Source organism: Mytilus californianus, unplaced genomic scaffold, assembly GCF_021869535.1.
Source record: "Mytilus californianus isolate M0D057914Y unplaced genomic scaffold, xbMytCali1.0.p SCAF_1, whole genome shotgun sequence".
Taxonomy (NCBI): Eukaryota; Metazoa; Mollusca; class Bivalvia; order Mytilida; family Mytilidae; genus Mytilus; species Mytilus californianus.
Genome location: NW_026262581.1, coordinates 14,548,606 through 14,564,152, shown reverse-complemented (window position 1 = coordinate 14,564,152; position 15,547 = coordinate 14,548,606). Strand labels below are relative to the sequence as shown.

The 15,547-nt window shown below is 33.4% G+C and overlaps 1 protein-coding gene across 2 annotated transcripts in view; it reads left to right on the top strand.

Annotated features, from left to right (window-relative positions):
• The first annotated feature begins 627 nt into the window (after positions 1-627).
• Positions 628-15,547, top strand: part of LOC127708860 (pleckstrin homology domain-containing family G member 7-like) — a 168,694-nt gene continuing 153,774 nt past the window's right edge. The window contains exon 1 of one of the 2 annotated variants that reach the window (XM_052214055.1): positions 628-1,506. In XM_052214055.1, coding sequence (XP_052070015.1) covers positions 1,371-1,506 — 136 coding nt within the window. In that variant the 5' untranslated portion in view covers positions 628-1,370. The remainder of the gene's footprint in view (positions 1,507-15,547) is intronic. The other variant, XM_052214223.1, reaches the window with a different exon arrangement.

Genomic DNA, 15,547 nt, shown 5'->3' with positions numbered 1-15,547 from the left:
AAAAATACTACCGTGGTTCGACTAGGAATGATCGCGAGAAAGTGATCTGGTTTGTCAGATGATTGTTAACTAGAATTGATACGTACATGTAAAATATCTTATGGTTTGATGATTGTCTTTCCAATTACAAAATTGACAATATAGATTAAAAGAAACATAAAACTACATCTGATCCGCTTATATTATCATAATCTGTAATCTTATAATATTAATAGTTTATGGTACATAATCAAGACAATAAAATGAAGCCATTTAAATATAATAATACACACAATACATTAATAAACTATGTTCCCATTATAACAATAGTTTTCTTCACATAAACGAAAGAAAAATATACAGATTTGTCACGCAACTACATTTCCCCCTGAAAACGTATTTATACAGATTGTGTTTTTCGTATGGAATTTTATGAATGACATATTTATTGTGATACATTCAATTTTTGAATCCAATTTATACTCTTATGTCAAGTAAGATACTAAACATTTAAATTGCAATTTAAAAGCAACGAGCGTGTACCACTCCAATAACTTGATACATCAGAAATTCAATCTTTACACGACGAGTTGTAAGTAACACTCACGTCCCTATCAAATAAAAATCTGATGGTTCTTGATTAGCACAACAGACAAAATTCTGTTATTTAATCATCTTAAATGAAGTACATATCGTAATCCTATTACATACTACAGGATAAAACATGGACCATATGTTTTATTCACAAGTTTTGACTATTACTTAGATTCAGACAAATCAAAACGGACAACTAACTATCTTCCAAAGATGGAAAGTGACGGCTCAAGGCAATGAATTATATGAAAAAGGGCAATTTATTTACAAAACTAATGAATAGTGTTCGATTTTCACTAGAACCGGATATTAGTTGTATTTGAAATATATCAGAAATGAACCATTTGTATACAAACTGAAAATTTCTATCAATTTGAAAGCTTGAGGTGTTGTTTTTGCAACATTGACAGTTACTGACATGATGGAACAATGCAATATGTCAAACTAACACTTTTTAAGTACCAAACAATAGATACACTTTAATGTATTTATTGTGGTCAAAAACTGCGACCAAAAGAAAAAGTGCGATATAAGTTGTCCACAACAGGATATATCAATTCTCTGTCCATTATCTGAGTTTAGCTGGACAGGTATTTCCGTACTTTTAACAAACTATATTGGATTTTGGTAAGAATGTATCTAGGAATTAAGTTAATACGACAAAATCCTTTCTATATGTTTTAATGTGTTTTTCGAAAGAAGTGACAGCTCTCCTGGTAGACAGCGTTAATTGCCAAGATGTAAATTATAGCTGAATTGCGTTAAATGCATAATAAGTTAGCTTTAAAAAGGAAATAATGGACTCTGATGAAAATAACCTAGGATTATACAATCTTGTTCAGAACGTGTGGGAATATTACAAATATCGTTTGCTGCATCTGTCGTCTGCTTCTGGCGAAAAGCTGAAGAGTTCTGTTGACGATGACGTCTTTGGTAAGTTTATTTTGATAGAAGTTATGATATAAACACCGATACAGTAAGTATTTATCTTCCTTTTTATCTGCAAAAGTTCAGTTTTAGAGTATAAAAGGTAAAACTAGATATATTGCTTTCGAAGGCACTGTCAAGGTAAAATTATTCACGATCGTTCGATTAGCTTTTCAATCCGATACAACTTCAAACATGTGAAGTGATATACTAGAGTCGATTTGATATAACAGGTATACTAAAAATTGTTGATAATAAACGAATATTTATTCTAACCTCACGAACAGTGGAGTTGTTTATGGGAGCTTTATTTTTTCAAACATAACCATTCTGAAATTTATAGATACAGTAATGCAAAACACTTACAACAGTTGTCACTGAATTCTACAAAAATAATGGGATTACTTCTAATTGAATATTTCCAATTTTTTTTAAAACAATATCATAGAAAAATAATGAGGATTGGGGATAATTTAATGTAATGATTAAGTAAAACTTGTTTGTAATATAGAAGAAATGTTTACTTTATAAAAACTAGTAATATTTAACGAATGTTACCGATGGAGTTCCGAATCACGTATTTCTGAAGTACATTTTCATCAAAGAAACACAAGGGATATGGTGTATCCATTCATGATACAAAATGAGTACATGCACAACATAAAACAGACAGTAGTCTTCATAAGAAACGCTTCTAACTTACTTTTCGGATCTCCAAAACCAAAACGTAACATATGCACATCAATCTATATGCATGCATATAGACACAGAATCAATTAGCAAACCATAACTTTTTTACGGAGGTGTTGCTGTAGCATTTGTGTATATTCCAAATCTCCTTTTATTTAGTATATGTATGCACAGATCATTTCAAGATCTGGAAGTATTGCTATCTGTCTACTCTCATAGAAAATGAACTTGATCGTGCAGCCATTATTTAAAATGTGTTTGGAGTCTACTTTCACGTGCTACGTGAAAAAAGATTTAAAGTTCGAATCCTTGTTTTGCATAAAGAATGAAATTGTTTTTATATTTTCTTGACATACCAAAATCTTATGTGTCATGCACTGTTGAATTAAACCTATAGTTTTCAGGAATTTAAGCCAATTCGGTGTTCATGTAGCTAGTTCGAATCTATTTACATTTGATAAGATAATAAACTTATTTCCACATATAACCGAATATATACAAATATCTCATTTTAACATAAGAAATTATAAGGGGGAAATATGTGGTGGACGTTTAGCTGGACAGATTGTACCATTCGTTTTTACTCATGTTCCTGATATAAGTATCAGGGAAAACATTCTCAAGTCAATTGTTTTGTCATTTTTATACTCATGTATTATTCCTATTTAAATAAATTGATTTAAAGTAAACTAGCTCGAGTCGAAGTTTTAGGATATAGATAACACACATTCTAATATCTAAGAGTTTGAAGTTCCCGTATCCCGCAATATTCTGACTTGATCAAAAGTTGACTTGTCACTTTTTCGAAGGTAATAGGATTGTGGTCCTGAATTACAGAATCAAACTCTGCTGCTTGATAACATGCATATCATAGGTTTGGGTCTATCAGAGATTTTTATTGATCGATGTCCAACTGTAAAAGAAGCTACATGTAAGAAGTTGGGCTTCTCTTTTGTAGTAAACAGCATTCCAGTGATCAAGAACATTTGTTTTTAATTAGCAATACAGCAAGAACGAGCTGAACCTTTACTATTAGAAAAAGTAATTAATAAAAGGAAATAATGGGTTGTGAATAAATCAAAGAGAAACTATTAAAGATCTGCCATCAACACTATATTCCAATAAAGTATACTGTTTCCTTTTTTACGACAGGAAATGCTATTTCATATACCGAAAAGAATACCAAGTATCACATAACTTTTATATTTTCTCATTACTCAAAATAAAATTTATAACCACAACGTTTCAGCTTCCCAATTGTGAACTTTCCATTTCTATGTAGCAACATTCCAGCAGCACCTGCATATTGAGTATATATATCTCTCAATTGATAAAGATATTCCTATCATGATTTCTTTGATATAGTGTTGCTGCTTACACAGAAGCTATCATTCCTTCGCAAATTTTACGGACGCCATCACGAGTTGGTTGACCGTTATGGAATATCTGTTTCACAGACGACGACGGATATCTTTTAATTGTCGTAACCACATTCCCGTCCTCAATTCCTCGAATGTGACCTACCGAATAGACTTATTACCGGATTTGTACTTACATGAGCAACACGACGGGTGCCATATGTGGAGCATGATCTGCTCAGCCTTCCGGAGAACCTGAGATCCCCCCAGGTTTTTGGTGGGATTCGTGTTGCTCAGGTTTTAGTTTTCTTTGTTGTGTTTTGTGTACTGTTTTTCTTTTTCGTCGTTTTTTGCTTTCTGCCAAATCATTGTCAGTTTTTTTTTCCACTTATGAGTTTGAATATTCTTTTGATATCTTTCGCCTCTCTTTTGAAATTGGTATCCAAATACAATGTATAATTATTATGGTCAAATTGACTGCTCCAGACTGAAAGTAAGACCTATGCTAAGAGACGTCCGTTTTTGTCGTATGGGATGCTTAAGGGGTGCATAAGTCATTCACGTTAATATAACAACTGCATATATCCTCTTAGTCATTACAACAGTGTGGTATAGCCATCTGTTAGTGGTTACTGCATAAGTTTATTGTGACCCTTTGTCAATGGCGATTGTTAAATCTTACAACGGCCCTCTCAAACTCGGGAATAGAGGTATGCTAATCCCTGGTCACTCCCATCCCATCGACTGTAAACTCCATACTAAACAGGAGCGTTCGTTATGCTATGTGCGATGTATGAATATGCAGTCACGTCCGGTCGTGATGTAAATGTTAATCTGATGCCACGTGAATGGAGAGTGCCTTGCTCTCTGCACGTCAAAGAACCCTTGCAATACTTTAGTGACCCTTTAATGGGTCCCTAGGCAGCCTGTTGTAATGCAAACTGTCTGTTTGTTTCCAACATACCCTTATTATTCAGTGGGAATCGAAGTTGCCGCGCTACATTGTTAATGAATTTGAAAAAACTGATTAAAAGTTATTGCTAGGAAAATCTCTTAATATATGGATGTAAATGTCATATTGAAACCAAGTTTAGTAAAAACGTTAACGGTATACACCTCAAAAATATTTCAAACAGTTTATGTGAATGACAAATCTTTTAGTTTTTTACTTTATTATGTCTGGCAGTGGTGTAGTTGTGTGTTAAAAGAATCATTCATATAATACATAAATCGAGTGAAACTGAAACAAAGTTAGTCAATTGATGTAGGTACATTCGCTTTGTTTATCTTATCTAATAAATGTAAAGTACACTCTTTTAGATTAATTGTTTCATGGTTCTGTAAAGTTTAAACAATTCATATCATTGGTGTTTAATTAATTTGTGATTTATCAGCTAGATCTACAAAATCTGTAAAGTTTACGCAATTCGTATCATCGGTGGTGCTTAATTAATTTGTTATCAACCATCGCCAAAGATTGTATGAAATACGCAACTTTTTCTGCACGTGGCTTACATGTATATATAAAGGGTAAACATAAGTTAGCTTTAAAAAGTAAATAATGAACTCTGATGAAAATAACCTAGGATTATACAATCTTGTTCAGAAGCTGTGGGAATTATACAAACATCGTTTGCTGCAACTATCGTCTGAGTTTTGCGAAAACCTACAGTATTCTGGTGACGATGACGTCTTTGGTGAGTTTATTTTAATACAAGTTATAATATAAACACCGAAAAGGTTAGCTTCTTTTTCTGGAAATGTTCAGTTTTAGAGTATAAAAGGTAAAAGCAGATATAATTTCTTTCGTAAGCATTGTCAATGTAAAATTGTTCGTGATCGTTCGATTAGTTTTTCAATTCCATACAACTTAAAACATATGAAGTGTTATACGAGTTTCGATTTGTTTTACGAGGTATAATAAAAAATGTTGATAATAAACGGATATTTATTGGAGCTTCATGAAACAGTGGAGTTGTTTATAGTGACTTTATTTGTTCAATCATAAACAATATGAAATTTATAGTTGCAGTAATGCCAAACACTTACAATGGTTTTCTTAAAACTATACAAAATAGGATTAACTATGGCGTACGGAAAGGGTCAAAAGTAAATTATTTCGCATATGCTACAGTTAATACAGCATATGCTATATAAACTACAGCTTAAGCTATAATTTATGTACCATATGCTGTAATTAATGTCGCTTAGGCTATAATATATAGCATTGGCTGTAATTTATACAGCATATGCTATAATTAATACAGCATATGCTATATTAAATGCAGCCTATGCTGTAATAAATAGCATCTGCAGCTTAAGCGTCCAGTTGACGTACCATAAGGGTCAAAAGAAAATACAGATTACGCTATAATTGTTGAAACATGTACATTATTTACATTTAAGTTATAACAGTCCCGAAAGGGTCAAAAGTAAATGTAGCATAAGCTGTATTGTGCCATATAGTTATAAGGTGGGGTTACTGTCAATCACAAATGATTCTATTATATATTTACTGTCAATCACTCTTCAACTTTGAAGGTTATTCACAAATTAGGATAACGCCCATCAGAACCACATTTTGTTTAGGATGGGCGAAAATTAAAGAGCATTATGATTTAAGTAATTGATAGTCGAGTTCAGAGAGTTAATGAAATATTCGGAATATTTACATGAAATTATATCATGCTTATCTTAGAATTATATTTAAGGTAGCACAATACAAAAGCAACTAAATTTTATCAAAATTTAATTTTCATCTGTTTTTGTTACTTCTTTTAACAATTAATCTTGCTGATGTTTATACTAGAATTTCTTGAGGATAATGTAATAAATATGAATTCTTATTAAAAGAATTAAATATTTCATTTTCAAACTGCAAAAATAAAAAAAAATATACTTGGAGTAAAACACCATATTGTCATTGTATACAATATATATTTCTAGAAATCCCCCATAAAGATCATCTAAACTGACCGACTGATCATTTTGTGTACACATGCATAACTTACTTTTTGTAACAAAAATGAATGCAAAAAAACAAAATATATTATTTTATGTCCTAAGAGGAATAAAATCAATATTGAAAATGCAATGTGTAATTAAGCTTCTGATATTATTTATTGTAACTGTTTATCATAATAAGCGGAGTTTTGACCATATCAGTAGCAACCGTGACTTACAGCAAGGTCAGTGATGATATAACCTCTCCCGCCAGATGTATATTGATACGTAGGTGTTTGCATTTTCTTTGTATATTTAGAATTGCTGAAATGAAATGCTTTCTTACTGGTCAAAACCTAACTGATTTATGATGAAAGGCCAATCCTGAAGTATCCAAATGGTACATGTGTGAATTATGTTGAAGTAAATGGGGTACAAGTAGGAAAATTCTTATTTATGCAATTTTGACACATTCATTTTTGACATTAAAATGTAGTTTTAAATGAAATTAGCTACAGTACTAGAAGTGTGCCCCTATATGCCTGATTTTCACATATGTTGTTCCTCGAACAGTTATCTTCAACATATAGTCTCAGATCCAAAAAGCATCAATAGAACAAATGTTTTACCCAATTAAATTTAGTGATCTCTTATAAACTGAGGTTGACATCTTCATTGAAGGTTTATGAGAGAATGAAATGCAATAGTGAAAATCTGAGACATGGTTTCGGAGTTCAAACTGTGTTGTACAAGAATCTTTAAAATATTTTGGGATGGAATGAAAAACAAAGAAGCTTATTTCATTCAAATGTGGACATCTCAATATAGCAACTAATTATGTAATAATTATGTCATTATGAAATTCTCATCATTTTAAATACACAGAATTTTGAAATCGGGTTTTTTGCAATCGATTCCTAAATTTATTTGAAAGAAGTAAAACCATAAAAAAATAGTTCGACATTTAGACTGATATGGCACTTTAATCTTTCTTCTTTCTTTTGGTACCCTATAAAATTTAAAGCTGGATGAAAGAGATTACATCCGTTTAAAGTTGTCTGATTAGGGGTAAAATTATCTTTGTATTGTGCTACCGAGAGAAAGAATAGTGTAGACAATGATACCTAATCCCTGAACATTTCAGGTAAACAACCAAGATAAAGGTACGGGTACGAAAAACAATGCCTTTGAACGTCTTAAAGTCGCTGTGAGACTTTACAAAATTAGTAAAAATCACACCATACAGCAAGCACTAGTTATAAATTGTCTATTGTATGATGAAAAATACAAGAATGAGATTGATGTACTATTCATTTTATGCTGAATTCAATCATCAGAATTTATATGTTTACAGGTCTGTTTTATAGCACAGATTAGCGAAATGTGTGTTCGTTATAAGTTTTATTAATTTATAGTACGCACGTAGTCTATTCGACTACATGTATATAAAAATTTTCAAGAAACGATGAAATATTAAACTGTTCGAAGTCATGTATTAATTACTAAATATAAATAAAAGTAATTGAAACAAAGAAGAAAAACTAGTTTTATGAACACATCCACTTTGTATCCTTACAATCTAAATACAAATAATAGAATGAACACGTAGCAATTTCCGTAAAGTGACATACGTGTTTTCTTATTTCGCTAAAATGGGATGTATACTGTCCATTTTTTTTCGCAAAATTAGGTTACCGATTTGCTAATATGTCCCAAAAAGTTTAGCCAGTCTTTATTTCACAGTCAATATATATACAGCCCCTGCCGGGGAGGAAGTAAATAATCAAATCTAACTCTAACATTGGTTGATATCCTAGGCACTTTTTAAATTTTTCTAAAGCCTGGATTTTTTACTCATAAGAAATCCGATGGACAAGGTATTATTTACAGTTCTCACTTTATGGGCAGACAACAAGTTTGCATAATAGTTTTACCACTTCAATATTATGCAAATACCCAGCTAGACTGAATGTCAAATTGTATCGCAAAATATGGCATTACAAATGAACAAATACGTTTTATAAAGATATATACAAATTTGGTATTTTTAATAGTATGTAAAGTAAAGGAGACATATATTTTTGTAATTGCCAAAGAATTCGTGTTCGATTTTCAAAGTTTGTATTTGTCAGCATTTTCGAAGGATTTATGGTGACCAGATTCACCTGTAAAGAATAAACATTATCTTCCGATGTTCAGACAGTTTTAAATCGATACAAATTGACCATGATAATTGGTAAACTGATTTTCAACATTCCTCAGTTCTCTCTTGACTGTTGTAAAGCAGGAAAGAAATGTGAAATAGAACAACAAGATGGTAACACAGTGGTAACATCGATTCATCAAACTGGATGTAGCTGTATATTGTCACTGCCATAAAAATGTTATGCCATAGTAAGACATGCTTACGGTGACCTATAGTTAGTTGTTAATTTCTGTGTCATTTTGGTCTCTTTTGGAGGGTTGTCTCATTGGCAATCATACCACATCTTCTTTTTTTATAATTATAATGTCAAATTGATTATCAACAGAAAATGTATACATGCATCAGGGCCAAGCAGGCAGAAAAGATGCAGATTACCGACATCGGACTACTCTATTAAATGTATGTCCCTACTTTTCCGTTTGTCTATTATACCTGTTTTTCCCTTTATTTTCATCTCATGACCCTGTAACTAAAGCACCTGGTAATCTTAAGAAGTGGTATGAGTGCCAATGAGATAACTCTCCATCCAAGTCACAATTTGTAAATTTAAACCATTATATGTCAAAGTACGGCCTTCAACACGTAGCCTTGGCTCACACCAAACATCAAGCTATAAAGGGTCCCAATAAGGACTAGCGTAAACTCATTCAAACAGGAAAACCAACCGTCTAATCCATATAAAAAGAAACTAGAAACACTTATGAACCTCATCAACAAGCGACAACCACTGAACATTAGGTTCCTGACTGTGCCATTATTTTTGGTGTAATTCAAACACTAGTTGGTTACAATATTGACATCTTCAAAAAACTTTGAATAAAAAATCAGACAATGAAAGAAAGTTGGAAGTTGTAAGCATTTTGAAACTTAAGGCGATTATGACCATTTTGATTCATGATGAAATTGTGTACACTATTCTCAACGATATTCCTAAACACTTAGAAGTAACTCTTTCTTCTGATGCAAAAAGGAACGAACATGTTGAAAATATATACAAATATATATCGAAACACTTGGCCAGATTTATTGTGAAAGTTAAAGTTTAAAATGAATATACAAAATCTTGAAATAGTAACTGATAATCTTGCTTAGGTGACTCAAGGAAGTACCGCCGGACCTTAGTTATGAAGAACACTGCAAAAATGTCTTTAATTATATTTATCAGAGGGTCTAAAAGATACCTTATTGTCTAACTTTGAACATTACTATACTATGCTGTATACATCATCATACTCCGTGACGGTATCCATATACTTCACTCACGTTTTTTCGTCTATTTTTGTAGCTTTTTCTTCATCCTGTGTGCTTCTTTTTCTAGTTATGCTTTAAATCTATCTCCTCGAAATTATCTTTTGTACAACATTAGTGCATATATATTTTACATGTAAACTAAATTGTAGTATTGTTTCCAGGAGAAGACTTCCTAAGTTCGAAAAACGTGCGTCTTAACCGTTTTGACTCTTTGAGCAAATAAAATAATTATAAACTATAAATTCCAACAAAATGTACATGGAAGATACTTGATTTCATAATTGACAGCATATTGTTGATTTTGGGGTCTGTGTTTGAACAAACATTGGTACAATTTGTACACCGCTTTCAGTCGATTTGTACTTGTATTCGTGTGAAGCACACTTCAGCCAAGCCCGGAAGGGTTTGGTTATTCCAATAGTGAAAAAATTCGGGGACTATTACAGAAAATGATAAGAAAATTTTATAGTTTCAGCTTTCGTTACATAGATATTGTATTGTACATGTGAACTTTCAACATACCAAAGATGTCAATTTACAAAAAAATATACTGACATTTCTACAAATATAGTACACAGAGCCATATTTTGACACTTCCTGTGCTTGCATCATCAACCGGGGAACACACATCACCGTTTTTTTCACATAAAAAGTTTGAAGTTCATGCATTTTAATTTGGTTCTGTCCGTCCTTTTATACCGTCTAATCGCTATACTGACGTCATCAATTTTGTCAGCTATGAGGTTTCAAATCTGAATGTCTCATATTATACTAGTATTTTATAATACTGAAGGAATCTTACAACTTTTTTGTTTTTTTGTGAAAATACATAAAGACCATTTTCCCTGGTATTCAGAATATAAATTTATTTAAATGACAATTTCAAAAGTCGCTTAAATGACAGATTCCTCAACATGAAGAATTTTTACAACCATGAAGAAGTATTATTGTTTAAATCTTAAAGTTCCTGAAAAAAGTATGTGATTTATGATTAATCCAAGTATCAGCATTTTGGTTTTATCTTTTATTTAAAAAGCACTATTTAATAATTAAAAAAAAGAAAAAAAACCTCATTACATGTTTGATTGATTTGAGATTGTCTATCTCAATTATCGAACTACACCAGTACGTATATGAACAAATAGCGGGAAAATTGGCCCAAGTCCTTTTCTTTGAAGGTTCAAATAGTTTTAAACATTTAATGGCAGAAGTTCAAAAAAAAAAATGTACACTTTATGTTTGGTTTTGCACATTGACACGTGCGTATTGTTACAATATGTTACGTTAAATCATACTCGGGGTAAACTGAGAAGAGAAATTGCTTAGACAAGTTAAGAAGGGTTGAAAGGCCTGAATAAACACTCTAAGTATGATATCGGGACAAAAATAAGAATATTTAAGCCCTTGACTTGTATAATTATGTGTCACCCTGTCGGATTATCGAACTGTCGGACTATCGAACTGTCGGAATATTTAACTGTCGGAATATTTAACTGTCGGACTATCGAACCGTCGGACTATTGAACAGTCGGACTAAAGGGGCGTCGGACTGTCGGGCGTACCCCCTCACACACATGTTGAATTTCGCCAAATTCTTTATGTGCCGGTGTCCTATTGCTATTCTTCCCCCATACTTTTTTCCGGGCGGTAGAACTGGATCGATCTAGTTCCCCCCGGAAAAATTGGCATGATCCTACTTTTCCCCCTCAGCGTGATGGGAAAGGGGGGACAAACCAGGATCAGGCCAATTTCCCCCCTAATAGCACGAGAAGCTAATTTTACCCCCTTGTAAATTATTAACATCGGAGATGTCAGTTAGAAATCCAAAAAAATAATAGTAACTTCTTTTGATTAGTTTAGCGGTACCGAACCTTTGGCGTATTAATATACATTTGATATCAGAATACTTATATATATATATATATATATATATATATATATATATATATATATACATGAAGCACATTCTTATGTGGTGATCACATCCATTTTCATTCGTGAACCCTTAGTATCATATGACTAGACGAATACAATTAGTGAATACTAGTATGGTAAAATGACTTCATATGAATCATGCAAAGAACCTACTCTATCTCTACCCAATTATGCCACATCGGTATATGTACTAGCTGTACAAGGAAGTACAACTGCCGACAGGTCTTTAACCAGGAGGAATGGACAGTACACTCTACCAGTTAGATGGCCGCCATTAGGAAAGATAACAACTAAAAGAGAGATGACAAAGAAAAAGAACACATCGAAAGCTGGATAGAAAAAAAAATACTCGCCGCCTGAAAGCTTTCTTTCAGAAGAAGTCCGATACGGATGAAACATCATCAAACCCAGTGGTTATCGGTATACCACATGGGAGACGTGGAGGTACAGGAATTACCAGAAACTACATCAATCGAATGCAGATATCTACCCCATCAGTTGTAGCTGTACAAGATCTACAAAAAGATCCCGCATGCCCTAAACGTGCACAGAATCGAATCTATCCAGCATAAATGAGACACATATCCAACGTATTAAACTGACGTGGCAATAAGTAACTGAGGCCATGCACCGTACGGCTTTCAACAATGAGAAAAGCCCATACCATATAGTCGGCTATAAAATGCCCCGGCAATAAAAATGTGAAACAATTCAAATGAGAAAACTAATGGCCTAATTATTAAAACAAAATAGTTTACGAAAACAAAACGAACCAACAACAACCACTGTACTACATTGTACAAGCACCTAACATGGGAATGGCAAGTACAGAATTTGGCGGGATTAAACATATTCGTGGGCGCTCGACACCCCATTCCCCCAAAAAAAATCACAAAAAAGCTCCAACCTAGGACAGCACACATTAGGAAAAAACTGTAAAATATCGATTACAATTTGCTTCACTAAAACTGTAGAGGTATGGGTTACAATATTGTTCATTTTCATTGCGTTACTGTATTATATGTATATCATGTGTAATGTTTGTAAGCTATATGTCCATATAATGGGAGTATAAGTCCTTTTTTAATAAACAATTAACTTACAAAAAAAGCACCGAAATAGGAGCACACTCATTTACCGAAAGCTATGTCAAAGCCAATTTCAACTAATATGACTATATTCTTCCAGACGGGTTGTTCTTTAATAACGAAATAACTACTAACGAGATATATATCTATGAAACAAAGCTACATTTCATATAAAAAAGGACACCAATCATGCAGAGACAGACATTTACTGCGAAAACATGTATAATTATTATGGTTGTGGAACGACAGTTTGTCAACCGGATATAAGTAGGCTTTTTAATTTTGATGCTTTAATTGCATCATTGAAATACAGGTTTACTAGTTATACTAGCCTGTTGTCAGAAAAAACTAAAATTGCAACGTGAATTGTTTTGGCGATACATATTAAAATTTTCCTTGGCTTATAATGAACCCCAACGAAAACTGTTTGGCATTTGAACGCGAACAAGAATTGCCAGTAAGGAATAGTTAAATAAAAAAAAAAAACAACGATGAGAAACCCGTGCAGAGACAGAAAACCTACGTAATTAGAAGTTGGGATATTGTTTTTTGTTTGTATTTATATAAAGTTATGCCTTTTTCCATCTTGAAAACAACAAAATTGAGAACGGAAATGGGGAATGTGTCAAAGAGACAACCATCCAACAAAGATCAGAAAACAGCACAAGGTTACCAATGAGTCTTCAACACAAAGAGAAAATCCTGCACCCGGAGGCGGGCTGTAGCTGGCCCCTAAAAAAATGTTTGCAATTTTCAGACCTGTGTTGCACAATACAAAGTTAAAGATCGGATGCACAAACATAAATGAGCACGAAGATTGACTTTGTCATTTACGGACACCTACGATGTGAAAAAATTATATCAAGACGATAAAAAAAATTGAGACCAAATAAGTTGTGCATCTTGCATTACCTGAAAAAAATACTCACCAAGAAAAGCTTTGCATACATTTCATTGTGAAAAATCATGTTAATTAAATGAAAGTAAAAGACGCCTTTTCCCTGGGGTTTGGAGTTCGGTGTAAACAAAGGGTGGTGTGGTGAAGGTATTGGTATGGAGAATACACCCAGTGAATTTTCAGGTCAAAAGAATGCGTGTAGCTGTTAGCAAATTGATGATTTGGACGATCAGACGAAACAACACAACAAAATGCAATTACAAACGGTTAAACATGTAGACAGACTTGTGAACATGTTACAGACTGATGGACATGTAGACACAGCTTGGTAGACATAATGACCGACTGGTAGACATGTTGACAGACTGCTGTGTTACATATTTGTTTTTCGATCGTTTTTGTACATTAATTAGGCCGTTAGTTTTCTCGTTTGAATTGTTTTACATTTGTGACTTTGGGACCTTTTATAGCTGATTATGCGGTATGGGATTTGCTCATTGTTGAAGGACGTACGGTGACCTATGGCTATTAATTTCTGTGTCGATCATTTGATCTCTTCTGGAGAGTTTTTATTAGCAGTCATACCAAATCTTCTTTTCTATACATACACAGACTGGTGGACATGTAGCAGACTGATGCACATGTAGACACAGCTTGGTAGACATATAGACCGACTAAACTGATAGCCATGTCGACAGACTGTTGGACATGTGGACACAGCTTGGTAGACATATAGACCGACTGATAGTCATGTCGACAGACTGTTGGACATGTAGACACAGCTTGGTAGACATATAGACCGACTGATAGTCATGTCGACAGACTGTTGGACATGTAGACATAGCTTGGTAGACATATAGACCGATTGATGGCCATGTTGACAGACTGTAGGACATGTAGACACAGCTTGGTAGACATATAGACCGACTGATAGCCATGTCGACAGACTGTTGGACATGTAGACACAGCTTGGTAGACATATAGACCGACTGATAGCCGTGTCGACAGACTGTTGGACATGTAGACACAGATTGTTAGACATATAGACCGACTGATAACCATGTCGACAGACTGTTGGACATGTAGACACAGCTTGGTAGACATATAGACCGATTGATATCCATGTCGACAGACTGTTGGACATGTAGACACAGCTTGGTAGACATATAGACCGATTGATATCCATGTCGACAGACTGTTGGACATGAAGGCAGACTGGTGGACACATACACAGAATGGTAAACATGTTAATAGACTATAGTGAACACAGAGACAGACTGTTGGACATGTAGACAGAATAGAAGACACAAAGAAGGATTGGTTAATATGTAGTCACACTTTTGAACATGTAGACACAAACTAGTCGAGTGGATACATAGACAGAATGGTGAAAATGTAGACGGACTAGTGGACATAGTCAGACTTGTAAACATGTAGATAGACAGGTGAACATGAAGACAGACTTGTTGACACATAGACGAACCGATGAGAATGTAGACAGACTTGTGTAAATGTAAATGGGCAAAAAATTTGTCAACATAAAAATCTATGTCTAACACTGATTTTAATTTTTAGAAATACAGTCAAACCTGCTTAAGAGACCACCTGTATTAAGCAAAAAAACTGTGTTAAAAGACCACCGATTTTAGATCCCTCTGTATAGTACATTTCATAAATA